This window comes from Zonotrichia leucophrys, chromosome Z (assembly GCF_028769735.1).
Source record: "Zonotrichia leucophrys gambelii isolate GWCS_2022_RI chromosome Z, RI_Zleu_2.0, whole genome shotgun sequence".
NCBI classification, from domain to species: domain Eukaryota; kingdom Metazoa; phylum Chordata; class Aves; order Passeriformes; family Passerellidae; genus Zonotrichia; species Zonotrichia leucophrys.
This window is the reverse complement of record NC_088200.1, coordinates 24,619,960-24,647,413: the sequence shown is the minus strand read 5'-3', so window position 1 is coordinate 24,647,413 and position 27,454 is coordinate 24,619,960. Positions and strand designations below refer to the sequence as shown.

Genomic DNA, 27,454 nt, shown 5'->3' with positions numbered 1-27,454 from the left:
AAAGTAGCGAGGTTTTCACTGTTGAGGTATAAGGTTCTTAAGAAATACTGAGGCATCATACCAGTCCCATAAGAATCTCTTTATTTGTGTCCATTTTTATTTAGCACATTACAGCTTCAGCAAAGACATGGAGCAGATGTGTGTACCAACATTTGCACATAAATGTGGTGAAGACACAAAGCCAAGCACTGATCTGTGGGACCAGCCCAGTGGAGTTACTTCCAGGAAAGGATAACTTGCTGCAGAAATTCAATCATTTCTACTTGCATCAAGGAAAAAAAAAACAAGGGCAACTTCTGTTAACAACAGACTGCAGCTCTAGTTCAAGTAGATATCTGACAAAAGAGCACTGATTTTACGTACTGATAATATCAAGTTGGTAAAGACAAGAAGTTGATTTAAAGCCTTTCAAGTTCTGAGAGATGCAAGGGACTGTTTCAACACTTACCTAACATCTACCTAGAATGTTTTATCCCCATTAATAACAGTGGAAGAACTGTTAATTAGTATAAGAAATAAAAAGTAAATCCTGTCTCTACTACAGCTTGAAAAATCTAAAATTTACTGTAAGCTTTTAGATAAGTAAGTCATATAGTGCTTGGCACTGAAATCAAATAGTCTATTAAGAATTCTCATTTATTTCCATCTAGTTACTTCTAATCTCAAGAACTGAAACTAAATTACAGTGGCCACACGAGTGCTTTACATAGAGCTGATAGAGCTTAAAACACAGGACTAAGGTTTAGTAAGGCTTACCAGAAAGTCCAGTGGGTTTACCACAGAAGAAGTTAAGACAAGAAATTAAAAAGTTAATCGGTGATACACTTCAAACTTTACATGCTTAAAACCTACAACTTCGTTGTAAACTTCATCCTCTTCAGCATATCCCCTCCTAACAAAAAGTTTTGAAGGAATGATTAGCTAAGAAATCTTTCATTTTTTCTTCAAATGACAAACTGCATGCTGTCCTACAGAACATGAGGTACAGCAGGTCTTGTATTTCCCTATCCAAGCTGCCAGCTCCAAGGGTTATTTTAAGCTCAAAGCTTAAAATGCTTTCTCTTATGACACTTCTACATCCCCTTTTATAAAACCTGTCTCTCCAGGTTAAAACTGACCCACTGAGTTGCACTGTGTGCTTCACTCTTTTGCAGTTCTTGCATCTGATAATTTACAAAGAATGTTTATACAACAATTTTTTGCAGAAAGCCAAAAGTCCTCAAAACCTTATTTTAAGTCTTTAGAATTCAAAATTGTATGTTGGAAATAATTTCTGTCCTATCAAAAGCTTAAGTTTTCTTTTTGCATGTTCTGTGAGCTCAGAACTGCCATACCATTACTCTAGGCTTCAAAGAAATGTCAGCAGGAGCATGTTTCCAGGAGATGGAAACATGGGAATTTCAGTAATTCATGCCTGATTAATTAATGTAATTGTTTTTGTTGAAAATACCACAGTGTGAAAGAGTACAGATGGAAAGCTAAGAAAATTTTTTTTTTTTATATTGATTGTAAAAAATACCTTTATTCTCTTAGCAGCTTTGGTTGCACTCTTATTGATTGGTCAGGAATATATCAAGTAACAACAAGAGCATCTCCACTCAGGAAGTTTAAGCACTCATACAAAGTTGTTCTTAGTATAGTCAGAAACATGCAACAGCAAATAATCTCTATAATCAGGTGCCTAGAACACATAATTTCACAATTTACAGCTTTAGTGGTGGGGAATACATCCATTATGCCATCTCTTACAATAATTCCCTGTATGTTCAAGAAATCCATTCAGAATTTTCCCTATGAAAGAGCTTTGAGCTACCAGATGCACCACAATCAAAGTATTAAGAGTAATTTCATAGACAAAGAGACAACTAAAGTGCAGAGCCTGAGGGATATATACTTTTTTTATTTATGTTACTGCAGAAAGAGATTACTGAAAGACTTCTTCTGCATGAAGATGAACAAAATATTTTCATTAAGCTTCAGATGCTGCCCACTGCATTGCTTTTAAATAAAAACGCATATTCTCTATCAGTCACAGCAAAGTAGTAAGTAAACTTACAGCACATTCCTTTAATATATCAAAATGTTTCCAAGGCAATATTATTGAACTTATACCACAGTCCCCAGTAACATCAAGCTGCACAAAGGAGGTGGTAAGGAAACTTATCCAGTTTAAGTGCTCTTCTTTTCTTCACCCAGCAAGTTGACTGTTGCTTTCTTGGCTGCAGGAAAATAAAATCAAGTTTAGTCATAGGCCAACAGACAAAGTGGGTTATCAAGTGTTCTTGAACTGCATCCTTTTACTCACAAGAGATAGAACAGAGAAGAAAATCATAGCTTTTGTATACACCTACATATAGTGATAAAACTGATCATAAAAACATTTAAAAATAAATCATAAGTAAGGAGCCGTACAGTAACTATGGTATTGTTAAAACAGGGCTGCTCATAGTGTTAAGGAGATACAGGTTTGCGGGAAGAAATATACCATAATGATAAAACAGGCTTGGAATAATGCTAATATATCTGTGATTTCTTTAAAAAAAGGCTGTTGTTTTGTTTTGGTGGGTTTGTTTTGGTTTGTTTATTTGTTTTGTTGTTGTTTGGTTTGTTGGTTCTTTTTTTTGTAAAAATCTTTATACATAAAAATAGGAAAAAGAAAGAATAAGTGATGAAATGAGGACAGGAAAATCCCACATGCCAACATGGAAGGACATTAATTAAGATACATGCCTAACAATAATGACTCCAAAAGAATCATGCAGCAAAATTTTCAAGAATAGTTGAGCAAGGCAGATCTTTTAGGCAGACAGGAAAACTGCTCAAGTTGGCAAGATGAAATGAGGTTGCATTCATTGTTTGGTGGAAAGGAGAAAGAAAATGCTTTGAAATAGCATATAGATAAAATTCCTTTCAAGAGAATCTTAAAAAAACTTTTATTTTAGCCACTTAATAAATTTCCTTCTCTTAGTCATAAAACCATCATCAGATATTTTAGAATGCAAGGGTTCACAACAGAATGCAAGGAAATAAAAAACTTAAGCAATCTACAGGCTGTTATAACACATAAAAATAAAACGTAAGTAATTCCTTTAAGAGTGAGGAATCGTTTGACCTCCAGAGGAAGGAAAAATGCAAAAATATATACATGGGAAAACTGCAATTTCCACCTTGCTGTGTATTGCTGTTAACTGTTTACTGCACAACTGGGAGCCCCTCTATACTAGCAGGTATTTGAGGGAGTATTTCAGGAGACATGAGGATACACTAAAACAATAACTGTAGTTATGAAAGGTATGTCTGGACTTGCCTCTAGAGAGAATGTTTTCAGTGGTGTGTATGGTGGGAAGACACAAAACCAATTCCATTCCTTCCACTCATTCTAGCCTAACTGCAATTCTAGAAAGCAAGATCCACTGCAACCCACATTTCTCAAATTTAACTTCTCCATTGTAATTTACACAGTCTTCTTGCAATTTATTTTTGTTTCCTCCAAATGATGAATATTAAGTGAGCTCTCCAGTGCAGTTCCCCCTACTTGCTGTGACCAGTGAAGGGCCTTTTCCTCACCCTCTTTAGTGATGGTGTCTGCAGTCTCTGCAGCCTTGTCTTTCAGGTCCTGCACCACGCTGTCCAGCTGGGCCTCGTGCTTCAGGAAGAAGGGACGGATAATCCGGTGGTAGAGAAACTCTGCCCCGTTGGAAGGGCTTGGAGCCATGCACCACAGCAGGAAGCCACACTGTGAGAACGAGAACATAGGAATCATGAGAAGGAGACAAAGTGCCTTTCTTAAGTGCCACAGAACCGAACACAGTGAGAACAGGCAGTCATTCCCTGAGCGGTCAGGGCTCTGGGATGGAGCACACCAGAACAGCTACATACAGCCAATCTTCATACTGGAGTAATTTCATGGATATATACATGAAAGAAAAAACCCTCCCAACATTTCTAAAACACACGGCAAAGGGCTCACTGAATGTCTAGGACCCTAAATTACTTCAATTCAGCCAAAACACATCCCTCTCCTCTCTGCCTGTCTGCCTTGAAAACACAGTGGGGAAAGAACAGGATTGTGTGTACCCCAGAGGTCAACTGACAAGGAGGAGAGATAAGCCCAAGCTACACACAGTGCACAAACAAGACTAACGCCTCTGGATTACAGTTTAGGCATAGCTTTTAGAGCACCATCTGCTCTCCAGTAAAATCGAAGATCACAATGTGGGGTCATGTTTCTGCACCTTACAAAAGGGGATTGGAAGGACAGTTATTACAGGTACTACAAATCCCTGTCTTTACTATTGAGGCACTTTTATTTGGCTTCAGTTTCACTGCCATACAGCACACAATGACAGTCATGCAGAGAAAGATGAAACATTTTTCAAGGGACAGGGAGTGCCATAAACTAAATCTGCTTGAGCGATGAAAATACGTATAAAATTATTTTGCAGGATAAAACTGCAACAAAATGAAGTACATTTTCCCAGCAGTACAGTTCTTTCTGTACACAAATAGTACAGTTTTATTCCATGTCAAAAGCCTCTCCAGAAAATGAAGGCATATCACCTTTTCTCAGACTACTCTTTCCTGAAACACAAAACAAAACAACCTCAGCCTCAAAACATGCCTTGTTTTGTTTTCATGTTAGACAGGATTCCATGTTTGAGGATTTCCACAAATCTCTGGGCAGAAAGGAATCAAAGCACACAGTTTTCTTCAAGCAAAGTCTCAAAATATTTTGGAATATGTCTCCTCTGTTCCTTCCCAATAAGGTATATTGAGACTGAATGTTCTCTAGGTTTTACTCTTCACATCTGTAAAATTTTGGCTTTGTCTTCTCTGCAGTGCCAGACCAATTTACCATCCTTTTGGGTAAGCATTAAGTTTCTTCTTTAAACTATTTGATTGTGATATCAAGACAAAATGACTGAAAGCAGTGTTTCTCAGGAGAGAAATAAAGGTTTTTAAAGTAAAGTGTTCTCCAGAGAGATTGTCCCATCAGGAAAATTCCAATGAAGTAAAACAAATAATTCAATGTGCAATAAAATCTGACACCAGTAAGTAGCAGCTGATGAAGTATTAAGTATGGTCAGAGAAAATAAAGGCAAAAAGTGCCCTTATCAATATAAATACTGATTTTCAAAAGCTTCAATTCTTTGGAACTTAATATAGCATAAAGACTACATGGTGCTATGTTGTTACTTTTCATTAGAAGCTGAGAAGTGCACTGATTTTATTTTCTGTTCAAGAATATCTGATCAATTACTGAAAGTTAATTCTCCCACAAAACTGTACAAGCATCTCAACTTCTACACAAAAAAAAGTTAGTTCTCCTTTGTTTTAGAAAAAATCCCTCAAATGCAAGTCCAACTTCCTCTAAAACCTAAAGAAATTGAAATTTCCCTTTCCCAGCCTAAGAACAAAATCAGTAATTTTGATTTGACAGCTTTGTCCCACTCTAGTTGAGACACAGGTAATTACAGATTTGTTCTCAAATACCTATTACTTTTGAATTGTACTGCAACAGGTGTTTATATATATATTTTCTATTGGACATGTACCAAAGTTGAGATTCTCACTTGTTTAAAAGCTTGGAAATGTTAGACTGATAACTTAGTTTATTTCACTCCTATCTCTCATGAAACTGAACTAACACAGGCTACTGAAAATAAAGAGGGTTGTAAGAGGTTCCAGCAAGCTCAGAGTGATAAAATTGTTAACTAGAAAAAAAAAACCCAAACCCAAAATATATTCCTCGCAACCCTCCAGACCAGTCAGAGGAGGGAATGGAATTCACCTGAGCTCAGTCTGGCTCACTTGGACCTGCTCCTAGCAGCTGGTTTTGCCCTGGCAGCACCAATTTTAGCATTACAGAAATAGCATTACAGTATTTCAAGGCAGAATCATTAGTGGAGTAAAAAGTCCCTCTTGCTCCCACCACCAAGAATACTCGTAGCATGATAAACTCTGCTGCTTTTACTGGCTACTGTACTCTAATTCCTGAATGCCACAGAAATCTTTAAAGCCAGAACAGAAGTATTTAAAAACAAATCATAAGCACAAGAAATTATGAGTTGCATGCATGACCTGTGCTTCAGAAATAAAAAAACCCCAAACAGATAAATAAGAAGTGGGCATTACCAAAAAAAGAAAAGCCCATAAAATGCAAGAAATGTCATCTGGAGAACAAAAGTGTATACAAACATCATAACATATTTAAAAGAGTTCTTCAACATTTCTTTCTCCCCCCACAATATTTTCTAGTCTGCTGAAAACTTTAATGTCACAGAGTCTAAACTGTGGACTTTGGGGACTCTGGAAGCCCTGGTGCTCAATGTTTCAGCCACGTACATGAAGGTGTTTTAAAACACTGAGCAACTAAATCTCAGTCTGGAGTGGAAGCTACAAGGCATATCAAAGAGATGTGAATAGACAAATTTAGCACATCTTGAGAATGAAAGCAAGCTAGAAATTTTCATGAATGAATATCTGGGCTTCTACTCCATGAAAGAGATATGGAGACATCATAACTACCCTCCAAGAGGCTTTAGTTCATGGATGGAATGAAGTGTGGAAGCTGCCTGATTCCTCCTTCTCCTCCTATGGGGTAATCTCCATCTTCTCACCCATTCAGCAACACTTTCTGATCCTCAGCCAACACCTGCCTGCCTTTGTACAAACCTCTCCTACCAACCACTACTGACAGCAAACACTTTAACACTTGGCTTCTATGTGCCTTCTGCAGCTATCGTAGAAAGGTGTGTATTGACATAATTCCTTGTGCTTGCTTTTGCAGAACTGAGAAAAGTGCCTTTCCCTTGACTACAGTACTACATGTAACTGTGGCACTCCTGATACCATTTTATCAGAGCCATTTGTGGTCTTTATTTGGAAAGTCAACCTGAATTTCAGTCATGTGCTCTTCAGAAAGAGAGCTGTAGTGGCATGAAGAAACTGTTGCCATGTCTTTTTCCACTAAGAATTTATAAAAAGAAGCTCTGAAAATACACTGCATGAATTCAGAATTGTGAGCATATATCACTGCAGAGGATGGATTAAAGTCATAATTCTACTTAAGTAGAAGGTGTACAAATGATTGCCACAGTTGAGGCTTGTTAAAGACTGAAAAGGAACAAGGCAGACATATAAACCAGCGGCTGCAGTCAATTTTTGCCTATAAAATATGGCATTTCCTGGGAACATCTTTTGACATCATCAGGTCTTATCATTAAAATATTAAATGACCCCACCACAACACCTGGCAAGTAAATTGTTTTAACAATTTTAGTGCAAGTAAACCAGGCTAACAAAATAAAAGAGAAGGAAGAGAACAGCCACTGAACCAGAAAATTGGTAACAGTTCTTTGAGATAAACAGCAGGCTCTGCAGCAAGCCAAAATGTCTTTTACCCAACAGCACACAGAGTGATCAGCTATCTCCTGGAAGAATTTAACATGTTGAAGTTGACGGACACCTTAGATCACAAACAAAGCTTAACCAAATCATTGCTGGTAGTCAAATCACACTAACAAATGCCTCTGATACCTACTAGTTCCTTTCAGGAACCTGAGCTTAATTAAAAATTAAAACTGTAGGACAAACTATTCTTGTGTTCCAATTTCCATCTTTGCTCCAACAAGCACAGATGTTACAACCTCCTTCAACACCCTACATGATTTTACTCTCCATTTTTACTAAATGCACTTAAAGCAAAAATCTGTGGGGCTTACTATGTCACTTGTCCAAATTTACCTGAGCACCAAGAGAAAGAACTGTCTTTGGTTTGGTTTTTTTTTCTTTATGGGACAGTTCCACTGTCTTTTCTTCTTTCCTAAAACCCAGCAGACCTCTCCCTTTCACCTATCCCAACTTCCCCCCCTGCATCACAAAACCACCACCTGTAAACAGATCGCCTTCACAGAAATAAATTACACATAACCTGCATGTAAAAAGAAGGTGTGACCTGGGAATGATTCCAAATGAATCTGGTGTTATCTACCCATTCCTGGAGACATTAAATCAGTTTTATCAAAAGGTCCCATTTTAGGAGAGGGGTCACATGAATTAACATACCTTTAGCATGTAGTAAAAAGGGAACCATGACAGAAAGATGTCAGAGAAGAATTCAATTATGCTGAAAATGCCATACACGACCCAGTAAGTCAGCCACTGTGTGTCATCATCTTTGTTGGGACTTTCAATGGCCTTGATTCTGGAAGGAAAATAAATAAAAGTGAGCAGAACAGTAGCATCAGTCTCATCTATAATGATGAAGATTTAATGACTCAGATCCTTTGTTATATGTGGCTCTCCATATTTTAATTACATAAAGAAAACTAATTAGCATCTATTATACAGACAGTGTGTCAAGATCTTTGAACAGCAAAGCTTATCCCTATACACCACACTTCAAAACCAAAAGATACTCAAGATATTTCTATCTCTGGGATTACAAGGAGGAAAAAAACAAGCCAAACAAAACCAGTGAACATTGTGACCTTGCTCACAAAACATTTTGAGGGGCAAGAAAGGGAGGAGATAATCTTTGGCCATGGTTCCAGTTCTGTAGGCATTGTGGTCATCCTGACCAGAAGGCTACTGCACATCAGAGCATTACTGACCCACGTAACAGATAACCTGAGTGAGCCCAGTCCTGTGAGGCACAGGATGCCAGTGATCACCTGCCTGGCCTTGCCTGCACCCAGCAGTGACCATCCTCCTTCTCTGGCAGTCAGAAAGGAATGATGAACAGAGTTGTTGACTTGGATGAAAAATCCTGTAATACCTTAAGTAATCAAAATGGGGTAGCCTTGCCTCCAGACAAGGCCTGTCCAGTGGGCTATGCGTGGATCAGAAATTCATTAAGTGCTGCACAGCTCGGGGTTCCCAGCAGCACCAGTGGTATAAAACTGTCTATACTATTCTGGCTTTTTTAACATAGTTAGCTCTAATATACAGCCTTTTAAATGTACTCATACATGCACTAGATTCCACTTTGAAAAGGTAAACTTATGCCTAAGATTTGCTCTAAAAAGCACAAGGTCTACATAAGCAGAGGAGATCCAGATCCGTATGCTGAGGAATATGTGTCTGCATCACTGTTGAAGTGAGGGAGCGACCACCTTTGTTGATTTCACATCTGACTCCTTTTATTCACTCAATCAATCACTTTTTATAACCGTGTTAATTAAGTTCATGCATATTGCAAAATCTGAGCTCCTGACAGGCTGTAGAGAAAACTTCAGCTCCTCCTTTTGTTTACAATACCTGAAGTTAGTTTACTGAAACCAAGATCAGTGTTCCCACCATAATATGAAAGGGTTCTCAAAACCTTCATATCTATTCCCAGACTGGCTGTCTGTTCCCAGTAGCAGCCTGTCCTGGGTTGACTATATGATGCTTTTATCCTCAATCGTCTCATTCTGTTTATGTTGAATAATAATAAGTTTTGTACCTTTAAGAGTGTTACAGAGAGTGAAGGGGGAGAGAGAAGAAGCGCGCAGTTTGTTTTCAGACACTGCACTCACTCCTCCACATTCCTGCTCCTGACTGTGTTGTCTGCGGACAGACAGCGGGACAGAGAGCTCTTCTTTTGCTTTTTAGTTAGTGTTAGCTAGCTGAGGCAAAGAAGTTCCCTGGACTGTTTTTTTTTTTTTTCCCTTTTCTTTGGACCTCTTGGAACTGCTCTGGACTGAACACCCAGGAGAGCACCGGCAGCTGCAGCTGTGGCCCACCGGGCCGGCCCTGGCCTGCGACAATTCCAGCACTGAGAGACTGATCAGAGACTGAGTGAGCTGCTGCTTGAACCCGGGGTTTTCTCAGTTTGTCATCTCTTTTAGAGTGGCAAGGGGTCTCATTGTTTTGATACTGTTTTGGTCTTATTGTTTAATAAACAGGGGTTTTTTTTCCACCTTTCTCCAAGGAGGTATTTTTCTTTCCTCCCGGACCAGTTGAGGGGGGAGGGGCCGATTGGATCTGCTTTTCCCACCGGAGCTCCTTTGGGGGGATTCTTCCCCAAACTTGCTCTAAACCTAGACACAGCCAAAGACAGAACGGCCTGAGAATCTTGTTGTTTATATAAAAGGTGGCTGAGAACCTAATTATTTACAGGATCAAGCCTGGGAAAGGCTGCTTTTACAGCAGCCTTATATATTTCCCTCAGCTGAATACCTTCATGGCCTCTTTCTTTAAGCCATGCTTAAACCAGGCTCTCCACACATCACCCAATGTATTGCTCTATAAATTAATTCCTACAGGACTTGCAAAGTCTGATGTAATTAAAGTATTAAGAACAGAGCAAAAAAACCTTTACTAAAGTATTGGGCCTTCTGTATAATGATTTAATGGGCTTTTGTTCTCCATCTGCTATGAGAATGCAGTTCTCATAGCAGATGGAGAACAAAATCCCATTAATATAGTTTTAAAAAACAGAAACTAAAAGATGCACATGTGCTCTTTCAGAAAAAGTAGTGGAGTGGAGTTTCTGGAGCCACTAAATTCCAGATCAGCACTGTAAGAAGTTTTAAAAGAAAATACTAGCAAATCTAAGCCTGATAATTTCAAGCTTAAGACTCTTAGAAAGCATTTGTCCTCTCCACTTCTGCTGGAGGCTTAAACTCTGTAGACTCAGTTTAATCAATTTAGTTTAAATTCTTGTATCACTTCTTCCTTTAATATCAGCTGTATTGTTTCTGAAGCAGCATGAGTGAGATGTTCCAGAAGTGCCAAATTTTCTGTAAATTCCCTTAAAAACGCACAGTTAAGGAGGTTTACAGGCAGAAATCAGAGAGTTGGCCTAAGGCCATTTCCTGGTCTGTGAGCTGAAAAATGCTGTGGATTCTGTCACTTCCTAGTTCTGTAAGTTAGGGGGGAGCAGGGGGAGTTGGGGGAAGTAACTCCTGTGACATGCTGTATGTTTTAGCAAAAGCACTGGCAAACCCACTACATGCAGAGGAGGGAGCTGGCACAGCTGCTGGACTGAATTACTTTGAAATGCAGGACAAGGATCTGATATTTAATTCATGCAATATTTCTGCTGGAGTGCGAGGCTGGCCAGCAGTGTGCTGCAGTGGGAAAAGCAGCAGCCCTTGCCATATCCCATCAATAAGGGGATCTTAACAACACACAGCACTAGCACAACTGGAAGAACAGGTTTTCCACAGGTCTTGCAACAGCAGGTCTAATTCCTGCTACTCCTACCATCACAGGCAGCCCCAGTCCAAGCAGTCCCAAAGGCAGTGACAACTTCAGCTGCTCCTGCTCCCACTGTAAAGCACATCTTTTCCATGCCCACACCTCTGAAGTATTCTCGTAGACCAGGTGAGGGGGTTGTACAAAAATAGCCCCTGGACACCGCAGGAGTTAAGAAAGAAGGCTACAGAGCTATTTTCAGTGTGTGAAACTGCATTTCTGGAGGGAAAGAAAAAAGTACATGGACTAGTAGGGATGTCATAAATGGAGCAGAGAAAGGCACCATTTGCAAAGTTTCTCAGTGTTTAGGAAAACCTGCTGTAGAGGCTCACCATGTGGACTCCTTTAGTTCTGGCAATTTCTCCATTAGAGGCAGAGAAGAGAAGGCTTATATTACCACAACAAGCATCCCAGCTTGGTATTTGTGAGAAAATACTTTGCAGTTAACCTGCCAGCAGTCTTCCTGTTTTCTAGTCACCATATATGAAGTGAAATCATATATGGGATTAAGGGAGCATTGTTTCATTTTCCTTTTTAACATTATTAAAATCATCTCAGTAACTACAAAAATCAGCTTTCTTTTATTAAAAAAAAAATTAGAATCTCCAATTCTGTGGCAAAAGGCAGACATCACTGTGTTAATGGGCCACGCTCTATTATCTTCCCTCCTCTGGAAACAAATGGCTTTTGAGAGCTCCTAAGTGCAGTGCCATGGGTGCTCTCCCTTTGAACGTTACCATCTGCTGCTGTAGTTCCTCAGGGGATACATGAACAAGACGCTTTTTCTGTCGGACAGCCACGAGCAGCAGCACTACAAGTAGTCAAAGCCTCATCTGATTCAGCCAGCTGATATACACAACCTTAAATCCACATGTGGCTGTTTTCTTACACACTGTAGGGAACAGCACATCTCCCCTCCTTCTGCAGTGGTCTAACACTGGTGGGCAAGGTCAGGGGCAGCACCCTACCAGAGCCAGCAGGGAAGAGCCACGTCAGCTCAAACTGCTCCTGCAGGCCATGGCTTCAGTCCCAGCTGGGAGAGAGGGAGTGGGGAAAAGCAGGTCACAGCAGGGCCATCAGTGAATGAAAGTTTTATCTGAAGTCAAGGAAAGGCAAGTATTTTATAAATATACTGCTTTGGAATGGGGAGTGTGTTCCTCAGATGAGACAGGGAAATCCAGCATAACATGTCCCTGTTGAACAAAAGGCAAAAGTTACCTCTATCCCTTGCTGCTTACACACTATTTCAATAGTAAGTCACAGAAAATAGTATTTGTCCAAGAACAAGCACAGTAAGCTATGTAGAATATCGGAACAGAGAGGGAATTTTTAATCCATTTATAACTACACTCCTTTCAACAGGAGAATCACACCTTAATTAACCTTAGTCTTCCAAGTTATTCTAGAGGTATTATCCTGGTGTAATGTCCTGTATAATTAAGCTTAGGAGAGACATCATAGGCATTACTTCAAGCCAAAAACACTTCATTCTTCTCCATGTTAGGTCAGCAATCAAGTAGGCTGATATTCAAAATGCAATCTCCATCAATAAGTGAAAAGTTACAGAGCAAGAGGCACTGACACTATATCCTACTTTAGGATTGCCTTCTTATAAATTATTTCTGTGTTGCAAGAGCAAATAAGTCAGCCTCATGAACACATTATATCAAGATTTTCTAACAAATGAAGGACCATCCGAAGACAATAGCTTCATATTTTAAAAAATTATACCATTTTGTCTAGTGCTGATCTGATTAAATTCCACCTTAGTTATGCATAGTAATTATATATCCCAAAGCATTTTTTTTATACTGCTTAATCACTAACTGTAGAGGACTTTAAACAGAGTTTCAAACAACTACTTATTACAGTAGTTGTGCACCTTGGAGGTAAAAGCAATCACTAGGAACAGCTCCAGTAGTCTGGAGAGTAAATATCACAGCTCAGTTATTTTAAAAACAGCTGCCTGACCACGAGTGAAAATAACCTGCTGTGAGCCAGCACTGTGATGGATGGGGAGCCAAGAGAAACTTAATTTTCAGCCAGATCTGTTCCCCAGTAACCCTGCTAGCTGGTGGTGCCAAGATGGGAGAGCAGAGGTTGTCACATTCTGTGGTAGCCCAGGGCTCCCATTCGTGCTGAACTTACAGTGTCAGAGCACTGGCTCAGCTTTGACCCTGGGCACCCTAAAATCAGTCAAACTTTACCCTAGATCAATTGTGGCTACTTATCCTGTTACTGATAGCAACAGACACTGATCTAATTTTAGTAAGTTGCCAAGTGGAGTTCTTTCACTTAGAGCATCTGACTCATTTCAACAAAAAAATCAGCTCTTTTCCAGAAGAGACTGTTGCTCCACAATTAGCTCTGGCATAACAAATCATTTGTTACAGTAAATTCACACATACAGTACTCACAAGCTAAGTTATGAGTTTGGAGTCAGGATTTTACTGAGCTGAGTCCAGATCTGGGAAGCAGAAATAAAGAAATGCAAAATTTTATTGCTGTGGTCTCACGTGAAGTGATCACTCTTATCCCTACAATTTACAAGGTGAACCTGAAGATTCTTGTATAAAAAAAGTTACAGGTTCAAGGCAAAAGATCAGTCTCCCTTAAACCCAATGCTCAAAGAAAGAGCACTGGGAAAGACTGGACCATTCTGGGCATCCTTCCTTCAGTTTTCTGGTCAGTGTTATATGAAGTAAGTATATGAATTTTTGTCATACCCTTAACGAAGAGTAAGTTTGGGGTTGTTTTTTTTTTTTCATTTAACTTAAAAACCCATGAAATCACCTATATTTCTAGAGCTTAAGCCTACTGGTCTGCCCCAACTCTTTACAGCCAGTTGTAAAATTTACTTCTACCTATGTATCCAGACACCCACACAGAATCAACACTCCACTGCACCACAAACTTCCTTAGCTTGGTGCCTCCCTGTCATCCTCATGTCAGACTCATCCTGGCAGGCTGCCTCCCTGACATCTCACATCATTTCACTGAAACAAGTACCTTTGGATTCACTTTATCGTTTTGGCTTCTACACTACTATCCATTACCTAAAAGCCTTCTGCTTTCCATCTTTCTTGCTTTCCATCTTTCTTCCTCCTCACTAACTGCAACAGCAGTCATGCGTTTGCAGATATAGAAAAGATCTTCCTGCCAACTGCACTTACACAATTGCTGTGATTTAAGTCTACCAGTTCCCCTCTCTCACAATTTTGAGGATGCAGCAGAAGGGACCAGAAAAACTCATCAAGGATAGCAAGGGAGGGTTTCACTGACCATGGACAGACAGATATTAGAAGACACCAAAAAGCTACATGAGAGTAGAACAAGGGGTTCTAACTGTGTTTCTTGAAAGGGAATGAGGACTGAGGCAGAAAGAGGAACACATGCCATTTTGCCCGCCCATGGAGTCCTACAGCCTACATGTTAACTCAACACAAAGCTAGATTCCTGAAACAGAGAGGAGGGAAAAAAGCAGGCATCCTCTCATTTCACTGCTCTCTGCTCATTCTTGGCCTGCTCACTCCTGGAACAAGTATTTGTAGGGCCAACCAATGAGTCAGTTCCCCAGTTCTGATTCAGATCAAAACCAGCTTCCCAAAACACAATCCCACACATGCTGGCTCTTCTGCAGGAATTAAGATGTCTTAGTGCCTCAGTTCAGAGTAGACCCATCCATATAACAAAGACCTTTATATTTTTAACCTATAAGCAAGATTAGGAAGTAAAAGCGAAATTTTCATACTGTTATCACAGTATGTTATCACACTCCCTGAACCTAAACACTTGCTTTCTTCAGAAAGGAAAGCACATAATTTGTCCAAATGACTGATAAGATGGCTTTTAAACACGGCACACTAAAACCTAAAAACCAAAAAGTAAGTGTGCTTGGAGGATCTGATTTGGCAGGACATATTTAAAAAAAATCAAAATACCCTCTTTAGTGTCTGAAAGATTATTATGCACAAGAGAAAATAGCTCAAGTGCAGACAGATTTGAAAATTTTCTACTTATATTTATATTGGGCATTGTGAATCTGATTAGATACGTCAGCTCTCTCAAATCATATTTATAAAGCAGCAGCAGACCATTACTTCTGAACCTTGGCACATCATGCATGATTTTTCATGAAGGGAGATGCCTCAAAACTTGTTAAGAGAAATTTGCTGTCCTAGTTCTCAAGAAATACACAAACAATTAAATCTTTTCTAAATAACTGTCACCAAAGAAATGCAGTGGTCCTGTTCTAAAAGCATGAAAGAGGAAAAGGAACTAGGAGAGAGACTCAAGATACCATGACAGTATTCAAACTTCAGTTGAGTGTTTATACTTCTCTACAATCAATCCAGATTGTTTCCTGCTAGTAAAATGCTACAAGCAACATTTACATAGTAAAAACAGCTGAAGTGAAGTAACAGCATAAAATTAGCCAAAGCACAGAGAGGCATTCTTGTACTATATTGCTTTTCTCCCTTGAAGACACTAGTAATAAGTTCAGACATTTTACTGCCCAAGGCTATTTTCATCTTAGCAATTTTTAAACCAAGCATGGCAGCACTGAAGAAATTTCCAATCCTTTGCACACATTCTTCTTCATCAAAGGCTCCCTTCCTGCTTGCACTCTAATTTCTCCAAGGCAGTTAACCACCACTAACTATGGGTGGAGCTACATTTGAACACGCTAGCTCTGGAAAGTTTAGAGAAGCAGTGAAAATGCTGGCAATGGTATTTACGCACTTGCCAACACTCACTTTTTCCATCTCTAGCCTGATTACTGCCTTGTGCAGTTAAAGCTTGCTAGAAGTTTAAAAACTTGTGTCTATGATGTGTGGCAAACTTTTCAGTGCTGGTCTTCTGCAACCACAACAGCCTGTAAATTAAGTATTAGATTTCAACTTAACACTATTTTTTCTCTTTCATCACATAGCACTTACAGACTTCCAAGGAATGAGAGCAGAGAATGCCTGACCTATTGGGAAACAACCAGAGAACTACTCCTTCATTTTGCCTATATGAAGAGACTGAGGTGGGCCCTTGCTATGACACATCATGTGGATGTACAGGGAGATTTTTGTATTGCCAAAGAAAAAATTCCTCCATGTATGAAACCACTAAAGATTTACCCGAGGTAGAGCTGAAGGTGAACAAGGAGGAGTAAAGAGGGAAACAGCTGTGCCTGTTTGAAGCTGTATCAGGCATTAAGCAGGGAGCTGCCCCCTCCCCTGGCACTGGTTTGCACCATAGTGATGAGAACGTGGGCAGCAGTGCAGCTGCACCACTTCACACCATCTGCTGGGCCAGCAGTTAGAGCCTCCAGCATTTCTCCACTGAAATTCACACCTGCTGCACTGCACACACCACAGCAAACACACAGAATGACAGAGACCAAGCAAAATAAACTGCAGGTTTATACAAAGCCTGACAAGCAGATACCTGGACAAAACTGTCCTGATTTCATGCAGGAACAGAATTAACTCTGAGCTGAGGGTCTCCAGGTTTGCTGTGACTCCAATATATTTTCTTTCAGGCAAGCATAGAGATGGAGAGTAATTACCATGACTAAAGTAACCCAGAACTGAAATCCCAATAAAACACATTTGGAACATGCCTGTGGGTCACCCATCAGGCAGCCTGTTTGCCATTTTAAACAACTGTAAAGACTGTTGATGCCCCTTGCAGAGCACAGACATCTGTCCCCCCTCCTTTACGAATGCCTTTTCTGCTGACAAAAAGCTTGATCCACTCCTTTGTCCCTGGCCATGGCAGGGTGGCTGGAACTACATGACCTGCAGGTTCCTTTCAACCCAAACAATTCCTTGTTTTCCTCTTAAACAATTCAGTTACTCGGGATGGAGAAATTATACATTGAACTACTTTACAAAACAAGAAAGTAAATTAACCAAGGAAAAGTAATCTGCTTTTTCTCTTTCAGTGCCTTTCTGAGACATTTCAGGCTTGGTTTCATTGTTGAACCACCTGTGTAAACATCAAACTAACACCCTGCACAACACATTCCATTTACAGCTCATGACCTCTTCCAGAAGCCGCAGCTTTTAGAGCAAAAGGCATTTGAGGGTGTGTGCAGCTGATGAGAACAGCTGAAAACTGTTTTCTGTTCAGTGCTAGGCAGCAAATCCACTACTGTCAGTTCATACAGCAGGCTCTTCATCTGCCTTTCCAAGGGGGACAGAGAAAACGGCAGAGAGGAATAAACAAACCATTCTGGGCAGTGTTGTTTATGCTCTGGGTCTCTGTAAGCACGGGGAATGGCACTTGGCAGCATCCTGACTACAGTACCTGACCCAGAGCAGCCAAAACAAAAACAGGCACAGTGAAACGTGGATAAACTCTACATACCAGCTCTGGACTTGGGAGAGAAGGGCTGGGGAGGGGATCGAGCCCACCTGTGCTGTCAGCAGGTTGCCACCGAAAGACACTGGCAAGCAGCACACCACACGCGTTTTAAATTAGGCTTTCACCTAGGATTATAGTTTCCTACAAAAATGTTTTCCAGCATTAAAAAGGCAGCTAAAGGACAAGCATTACCTGAGCATGAACTGGGAAAAAAACCCAGAACTGGCACTGTATTTGTGTACTTTTTTGTTTAAGTAAAACTTGTAGCCAAGGACATCGCTCCCATCATTTAAAAAAGCTACAAAAACTGAAACACACCACAATACTAAGATCTGGGATGTAACTTCACATTGAGACACATTTAAAACCACATTTCAACATGAAAAAGGGAGATACTCCACAAAAACATTTTTAAACCCCTCAGATTGAAAGAAAAAATTAGCAATGAACCCTTATTATTCATATTTGATTTGCTACTGCCTTGATTCTGCAGTTCCAAGAGTCTGTATTATCAATTTATTCAGCATCATTGCGCAATGGAAGGTCTAAAATATACTCCCAAACAGTAAAGTTCTAAAACAAATTTAAAAATTTGAATAGGACTTTAGAAAGTAATTACATAATTTTAAAAGCGACCTAAGATACAAAGTATTACATAAACATAATTCCTACACAACCATTTCAATGTTTTGAAGGTTTGTTGGCAGATATTCCCCTTTTCAGATTTTAATGAGAGAATATTTTTAAACTAATCTTTTCATTAAAAATTATCATCTAGGAAACAAAACCTAAGTTTCTCCAGAATTCTTGGCCTATAATCTCCAAAATAAGCGAACACCAGGAACAGCATTTAGGAAAATGTTGTTTGGCCTTAAACATCACAACCACAGGATGTTTCAAGAGTATAAAACAAAGTGAACCTATCACATCTCTGAAAAAAAATAAAAGAACCGAACTTTTACTGTCCAGGATCCAATTACAGAGAAGATATTTTTAAAAGCTGCTGACTGTATTTAAATAGTTACATAAAAGGCAAGCACTGTGTTTCAACAGTATCACAGTACTGCTGGGAAGGACTTCCATTCGATGGAGGTATCAAGTTACACAGGTTTTATTTAGTATGTTTCTGCAGTCTTTTGGATCATACTCGACTGCGGTCCAGCCTAACAGGAATGCATTTTGGTCTACGGGACTATATACGCACGTGGAAGACAGTTACTTTGTTTTAAAGAATATCTAAGGAGCCCTTCCTCTGAAAAATGAAGTTAAAGTCTTTCACGCTCGAGAGGAATTACAGCGTTCTCCTGCCCCGCTCCCGCCCATCAGCGAGGCAGGTTTGGAGTACACAGCGCTTCTTACTGCACCTCTGTGTCGCGCCCATCCCCGGCACTCGGCACCAGGCACACGCCGAGGATGCGCCACTGCCTCCCCGCGCCCAAACCATCAGCGCGACTTCCAACAAACACCCTCAAAGGAGGACCCTCCCTCCCTCCCGTACGGTCCCGCTTCCCGCTGGGGATAACAAAGCTGGGAGCCCAACCCCAAAGCACAACCCGCTACAGGAACTGGTTATCAAGTGTGGAAACCATCCAGCGTCAGCCATCTGTAACTCCTGCAGCATACGCCAGATGGGAGAAGACTCGTTCTTCACCTGGCACCTGTACCTGCTCAAGGAAAGGGAAGGGGGGGGGGGGAGGGGCGGCAAAACCAACACTTGGGCGCACGATCTCGGAACGCCACCCCAGACAGGCTCGGCACCGCCGCAAGTGACGCGATTTTGCAACCACATCAGCGGGTGGCACCCGGAACGGTGGCGTGGCGCAGGGGGCAGGAGTCGCGACACTCACGAGATGTAGGCGGGGTAGGCGAAGCCGATGATGTTGCAGAGCAGGGACGCGCCGTATCCCACCACCAGGTACACGGCCACGACGCCGAGGATGCCTGAGGAGAGAGCAGAGAACCGTCAGAGCCCGAGGGACCGGGGCCAGGGCGCGGCCGCCCGCGGGGAGCCGGCGGGGCGGCGGCCGGCGCTCACCGGTGGCGATGTAGGTGCGGCTGACGCCGGTCTTGCTCTCGATCCGCTCGAGCACGGCGGTCATGCAGTTCTTCTCGTGCAGGAAGCGGTCGAAGCGCTGCCGCATCGCCGCGGTCATGGCGCTGGTGCCGCCGCTCCGCTCCGAGCCGCAGCCCCGAGCTGCCCGCGGCCCCGCCCCGGCACCCAGCGCCCGGCCCCGTGGCGCCGCGCCCGGGGGCGGTGGCGAGCGCCCGGGAACCATCTTCCGCCGGCAGCGGGCCCGCTCCGAGCCCGCCCCTACGCGAAATGGAGGGCCAGGGGCGCGCCCTGCCCAGGCGGACCCGGTCCCGGTCCCCGGCGGCTTTGGGGGGCCGCGGGCGCGGTGTGCGCAGCCCGTGTCCCCTCGCGGCCTTCCGCCCTTCTTGTCCCGCCGGCTGGGGTAGATTTTTAATCTTGGAGGGGGGCCAGGGACATATGTCCCCGCAAGAATGGTGCGCCTTGTTCAAGGAATCAAACAGACAAGACCCCTGTGTCAAGACGGCAAGGGGAGGAGGCCAGGCACGTAATCGGCTCCAATGGCCTACAAGTGCTAGAATGTCCCCCCACCCCCAAAATCAGCGCGTGAAACCATACACGGTGAGCAAAAGTCAGAAACAGATGGTAGGCATCGATGTGATGTAGAAGAAACATTATGACAATTTACGGGTACCCAAAAGGCGCATGTGACCGTGCCGAGGGCAGCTGCGCCTTGCTGTAACTGTACCCTGGAATTTATGGTGTGTGCAATGTTCTTGCCAACTAAATCTAATTTGTTGGCTGTGATATAGTCCTGGAAACTTCCTCGGCTGGACTGACTCTGAGCAACTCCTCTGCATCTGACTCAGCATTACAACCAGTACTGGGACTCCTTATGCCCTCCTCAAATCTGGGTTGCTTCTGAGTGTGCCAGAAAATACTAATCAGTCTTCTTTTGCATATGTCTTATCTTCACCTAAAAACGTAAATGTAGACATCACATTGTGCTTTGTACACAATGTAAACATCACATTGTGCTTTGTAGCTGTCAGCTGTGGGGAAGGCATCTTGGAAATAATTTAAATTTAATTGCTGAAATACATTTTCTTCTTTCCAGTAACTGTCTTAATAAAGCAGAGGTGAGGAGAAGAGGGAGAATAATATTTAGTCCATAACTGTGGTCAAAAGGTTTGTCCTGTAATTGAAACTTTTTTTTTTTTTTTTTTTTTGCGATATAAGATTTCTACTTTTTTTTAATGGAATAAAAAGATAGAGTTATGTAGTGCAGTCTTCTACTCAAAGTGTGCCTAATGGTAAAGGTAGATCCTGATGCTCAGGATTTGGACCCCTAGGGTCTGAAAATGTTCATGGATGGAAATTCTGCAGCCTCCTTGGACAGCCCTTCACTATGCTTAACTGCAACCAAAGAGATATTTTCCCTCACATTTGAAATTGAGATGCCCTTTGATGACATATTGTGACTATTTCATCTTGTCCTTTGCCCTGATTTTTTATACTTCTGAGGAGGGTCCAGTTCAGTGTAACCTCCAAACAGAGAGCTGAGGGTAGCAATCAATGTCCCCACTTAGCCTTCACTTCTCAGAAGAAGCACAACAGTCCCAGATCCTTGACCCTCCTTCTATGCCATGTGTTCCAGCCCCCTCCCTTTCCCTTCTTTGTCTGCTGGATCCATCTGATATGCCTTGGGTTTACAGAGAACGTGGGGGACTGTTGAGACTGGAATTAGCATGAAGGGATATACTGATGCTATCAAATTAATAAAGATTAGTAACAGTGCCAGATAGCCTTTAAGAAATGGTCCTTTACAAGATCTGTGAGAGGGTTAATTCCTGGCTTCAAGCAGAGCAAAATTCTACACCTTAATTTAAAATGCAGTAATATTAAAAATTTTAGCAACTCAACTGAGATTGCCTTTTTGTCCAGTATATGTCGTGTAGAGACTCCCTGCCTTATGAGGACATTGTAATGTTCTAATGTGCCTAAGGGTTAAAAGTGAACCAAGGTAACCATCACCAAAGGTTGCAGAAAGCAGTGTCACTCTCATTTTACTTATGATTATGCTGGAATGTGGAGAAAGTACAGGCTTGCTAAATTCTGAATAAGTAATTCTCAAACTGAAGATTTGCAGACTTAGATCATTGTTTGCGGGAGTGCAAAAGCCTCGTGGAAACTTATTTTGGTCTTTAGGTGTTTGTTTCTCTCCTATGATCACTCTCTTTGCATTTGATAAGGTCCTTCTAAAAATTTGGGATTTTGTCATCATACCTGTAAGACTGAAGGACTGAGGAGGAAAGCAGGCAAGACACAAAAGTATTATAGAAAAGAGAATTTAATGAGAATGTAATAAGAATGTTAAAACCAACTAAATTTCTGCTGGGTTTTCATAACTCACTGTCTGCTTTTTTTGTTCTTTTATTTAAAACTAAACTATGAAACATGGCATCAATAGCTCCTCCAGCTGATCTGTGCTAGACAAATGTTTTCAGTGCACTACAGTGTGCTGTGTAAACTCTTTATAGCAGTAAGGTGCACAACTGTTTTAAGATATCAGTGCTACAGGGCAAGAGAAAAATGAATTTTAGAAGAAATAAAGATAGGGTACGATATTAAAAAATATCAAGAGTCTTCCAGCTCAATATGGAGAACATGCTGTATTGGGCAGTGGTCCTGCATGTTCCCACAAAAACCTGAAAATATGAATGGGAAAGAAATATTTTAACTTGAAAGATCTAGAGAGGAAGGTTAAAGGCATATTGCATGACCTCCTCAAGGAGCTTCTGCAGGAGAGGAAGAAAACTAGAAATAACTAGCAAAACTACCCCATGGAGGATCAAGAGCATAAGTGCCTTTCCACCTATACAGATTTGAAAATAGTAGTGTCCTATACACCAGAATCGAAGCACATGCAGCAGTAGCCCATTTACCCAGGCTACCCAGCCATTATCTGTAGGTTACCATGAATTACGAGAGCTGACATCTAAAGTCACAAGCTGCAGGACACACCTGGGCTGGGAGAGTAATTGTACCTTCAGAATGGCAGGCTGCCTATCCTGCCTGCTGAAGGTTGTGCTATGAAACAAACTAATAGAAAACAGTGTATTGCAGGGCTATGTTCTTTTAACGATACTCCTGATATATAATGAAAATTATATTCTTCATTTTCCCTTTTTGTGTCCTAATTTTTTCTCTACTTTTATTTTTCCAGTTAATACAAATCCATATCTTTATTTTTTCTCTTTGATGCTTTAAGTTATTTAATCTGATTTTAGGATCTGCTCTAGTCACTACATAAGTTCTCTTACTTCTTTAATTGTCTTCAACACACTTCAACTGTCTTTTCACCCTGAGCTGAAGCAGTGGTCCGCTGTAACAATCACGCCAGAGTTAAAGGTCAGCTCATGGCTTTAGCACAGGTGTGTACTTCATGGACTGACAGAATGGTTTGGGTTGGAAGGGACCCTGAAGCTCATCTCATTCTGACGCTAAAGCTCACCTCATTCCGCCCCACCTGCCGCGGGCAGGGACACCCCCCACTAGACCAGGTTGTTCAGAGCCCTGCCCAACCTGGCCTTGAACACTTCCAGGGAGAGGGCATCAACAACTTCTCTGGGTAACCTCTGCCAGGGCCCCACCACTCAACTTAACAAAAACAGTTAAGAGTTTTTTCTCAACAGCCAATCTAAACCTACTGTCTTTGTTTAAAACCATTCTTCCTTGTCCTGTCATTACATGCCTTTGCAAAAAGTCTTTCCCCATCTTTCTTGTAGGCTCCCTTTAGGTACAAGAAGGTGATATAAGCTCTCCCTGGAGCTTTCTGTTCTCCAGGCTGAACAGCCCCATCTCTCTCAGCCTGTCTGCGCAGGAGAGGTGCTCCAGGCCCCTGATCATCCTTGTGGTCCTTTGGACTCACTCCAGCAGGTCCATGTCCTGCTCATATTGGGGACCCCAGAGCTGGACTTCCTCCAACAGTCTGCTTGACTTGGAGTTTGGATGGATGATCACATACCAAGGGGTGTGTGTGTGTTACCTGGGCCATCTGGTTAAGCCTGCTTGAGATCAGTGTTGCACAAACAAACCCTGCTGTCTTGACCTGTAGCATGTCATGTCATGTATGTACAGTAATGCACATGTTATTGCCATTAAATTAATTATTACCTTGCAAAGTCTTAGATCATAAATTACTTGATCTGATTATGAAAGCACTGTACTGTTAGGAAAAGCCTGGTACAGAGTCTTCTGAACTGGCTCATCACAGGTCTCTATACATAAAGTAACTAAATGATCACTGGCTTACCTTTTTCTGTGTGTTTCCTATCTCCTCTGCAAGGTTCAGAGAACCTCTCCAAGGTTTAGGTACCATTATTCATCCAAGTCTGCTAATGACTGCATCTTATTAGTTATTACAATGTCTTGTGCATTACCACAAGTGGGTGGTCCTATGCTTCTCACTTAATAAAAACCCTTCCAGACTATTTTCAGATCTTTATGGTTCCCTTCCTTTACAGTCAGGAAACTGAGATTAACACAGATTTAAGCCTAAATTTTCATTAACTTTTGTGTGGGTGATTTGCTTTACCTAAAACTTGCTTCAACATATTTTAAGTGTTTATGTTTCTCCACATGGGTTATATAGGACTGGTTCTATAGTATATCACTGTCCTCCTGATGGTCTGTGCTAGCTCTTCACTCACCTTTTACCGTGTAACACATAGAGCAAAGCATGGGAGTAGTGCTTGCATTGTCTCCTTGCATACAAATTTGACCCAAAATACCAGCTTGTAGCAACTGAGGGTACTGAGCTCATACTGCTTACAGAAGGTATTGCTTTCCAGTCCACTTACCTCTCACCTCCATCCTTTGTTGGAGATTTTAGTACAGAATCTGTTTATTGAAGGGCTGAGTACAATTAATGCCTTTTTCTGCTTACTTAGGCAAGCTGAAGTCTGCAATCTCTTGATTGCAGACTCTCAAGGTTCTGCCTCAGTCTTTATTCTAATTCACATAAATTGCAAATAAATGTTTATTGAGTTCTATTTATTGAGATTTATTGAGATTTTTTGAGATGTGGCTGGTGCTTGGTATCTGAGAGTGTCTTCCTATCCAATGCAATTCTCACTTTGGTGAGATTCTCCAAGCAAACTTTATCCACTTTCAGCTCTTGTTTGTCCTATGCAATCCAACTCCTTTTCTTTGATCCCTTTCTGAATATGTAAAGGGCTGGCCCCTGTTTTATTTTCTGTCACCTTGCTCAGTGGAAACAGACAACATTATTTTCCAAATATCTTATTGTTGCCTTTTGGACTCCCAAGGCTGACTGATAAGCAGTGATTAAAAACCAGTTTGACTACATCACTGGGTGATTCTGCACATTGATTGGAGCTGTGAGATGTTGTGGGTACTGAGTGAGTATCTCTGTGTTGCCTGTGCTCTCTCGATGCCTGGCTTCCTACTCTCTTAATTGTCCTTGAAGCTTGACAAGAGCTACTTTGCCACCAAAGCATGCAAGTTCCCTCCCTGGAGGATTTATCTTTGGGAAATATAACCTGAATGTGTCAGCTTTAACTCAATTTGCTTCATGTGAGCTAACGGGTAAAAGGAGTGCATGTTAGTTTATAAAAAAAAAATTAGAAAATGCACAAGAAAAAGAAACTACAATGATACACAACTCCAAATCCTACCTATGAACATATTTTTTCTTATGTTCATGTTCTAGCTAACCTAGTCTTCCAGCAATGTCTCCAAAACGGAGCAAGCAGAAATGTTCAAGCATGTCTCTCCTCTCTCCCCTGTCCTGTAACATTGTCTACAAATTCCATTATGTTCTTGAGGTATATCTTAAAAATATATCTTGAGCGTGTTAAGGATCTGTATATCCAAGAGTGATTTGTACCTTAGGTAACATTTGACACATTTACTTCTTCATTGTATCAGGTTGGGTATTTTTCAGAAACCGTGACAGGGCTAAAAGTACCATAGGTGGCATAAGATGTCAAAGTGCATTTTCTGAGCCACTTTTTTTCCTCTCTATCAATTTTAGGAGCTCCTGGTACCAAATCCACATGGGAGATGGGGACTAGGACGTGGGGAGTAGTTTGTGAAAGTAGCAAAGCAGGGAAAAACAGTAGCAGCAAGAGTATCCCGATACTTGAAATAATCCAGATGATACAACTTTTAAAGAACTTCCTACATCTACTCTTTCTGGTAAAAACAGAGCTTTTTTGGATTTCTGAGCAATGGGATTGATCAGTTTTAACTCAGATCATTCCAGCTGTTCCTCTGTCTAGACATATCAATAGTACTGTTAGTGGACTTTATTTTCCCTAACAAAGTACTGCTGTAAGTCAGCGTTAAAGTGACCCACCCATCACCTCCAAGCATCGCAGCAATAAAGGGAGTGGAGCAAAAGTCACTGTCAAATACACTTAGTGGAGTTTGCTCATGAGTGAGACACCAATATATGTAAATACTACTGCTTCAGCTCCTACTAAGACTGGACTCCAAAGTCTTCTTACAGTATCGTTCTTTCTATACCTGGTTGAATGCCCTTTCCTTATACTTCTGGAGCTATCATGGAGCCTCCTGTTCTTTGTTATATTTCTGGAAAGGAGGCAAAGGATAGACCTCTCACTTTCTGTGCCTGTCAGTAACTGAACTGTGAATGTACATACTTTTTGTGTCTTCAGGGTAATGCTGGACTGGTGTTTCTGTGCGCTAGTTTTGACTAGGGCAGACCTAATTAGCTAGTATGGAGCTGTGTTTTGGATTTGTGCTGAACACAGTGTTGATTATATTCCATGCCATATAGCATCAATATAAAGCTGTGGGGAGAACAAAAGGGGAGCATTCAGAGTGATGGCATTTGTCTCCCCCAGTCACTGTTACACATGATGGATCCCCATTCCGGAGATGGCTGAACACCTGCCTCGTCACGGGAAGCAGCAAAGTAATTTCTTGTTTTGCTTTCTTGTGTGTGCATCTTTTGCATTCCCTATAGTTTAACAGGCAATACTAATAACTTGCTAGACAATTTCGTCTTTATCTCAACCAACGAATTTTCTCATTTCGCTGATTTTCTCCCCAATCCCGCTGAGGGAAAGAGCAGCCAGACGGAGCTCAGGCACTTTGGCGAGCAAAGGAAGGGGAAGAACAAGAGGAGAAGTGCGTGAAATACTCGCTGCAACTTAAAATCAGAGGCTGCAACGCCGGCCGCAGCGGAGAGAGCAGCGATACCCTCTGCCGGCAGGGAGATTCCTCCGGGAATGCCACCGGAGCCGGTTCGCTTTCGCAGAATCACAGAATTATTCCCTTTCGGAGATCATCCCCTCCAGTGCCCCCGCCACCACGGCACGGTCACCTGGAGCAGGTGACACAGGAACAAAGCGTCCAGGAGGCTTTCAATGTCTGCAGAGGGAAAAGTCCCCGCCCGCCCAGGCAGCGGCTCCAGAGCTCTGCCACTCCTCAAACGCGACGAAGTTCTTCATATTGCGGCGGGACTTGCTGTGTTTTAGTTTAGGGCTATTGCTGCTCGTCCTGTCGCGGGGCACCACCCTCCTGCCACCCGCCTTGGAGATCTTTACGTGCATTAATGATTGTAATTAATTTACATGCTTTAATGAGATCCTCTCTCAGTCTCCTCCGGACTAAACAGGCCCAGCTCCCGCTGCCCTTCCTCACAAGGCAGAGATGCCCCACAGCATCCTCATCTTCATGGCCTCTGCTGGACCCCCTCCCGTGGCTCCCTGTGCTGAGGAGCCCAGAGCCGGACACAGCACCCCGGCTGTGCCTCACCGGTGTCCCGGTCCCGCGGCCCCGGTGTCCCGTTCCTTGACCCGGCGCGCAGTGTTGTCAGACCGCTCTCAG

At 41.8% G+C, this 27,454-nt stretch overlaps 1 protein-coding gene across 1 annotated transcript; it reads right to left on the bottom strand.

The window, feature by feature from the left end:
* Positions 1-58: 58 nt before the first annotated feature.
* On the bottom strand, positions 59-19,760 carry REEP5 (receptor accessory protein 5). The gene is made up of 5 exons (XM_064736448.1): positions 19,580-19,760; positions 19,392-19,485; positions 8,068-8,206; positions 3,568-3,736; positions 59-2,219 (listed from the first exon to the last, which is right to left on the bottom strand). Exons 1-5 carry the CDS (start codon positions 19,695-19,697, stop codon positions 2,170-2,172), a joined length of 570 nt encoding a protein of 189 aa, XP_064592518.1. The 5' UTR covers positions 19,698-19,760; the 3' UTR covers positions 59-2,169.
* Positions 19,761-27,454: the final 7,694 nt, after the last annotated feature.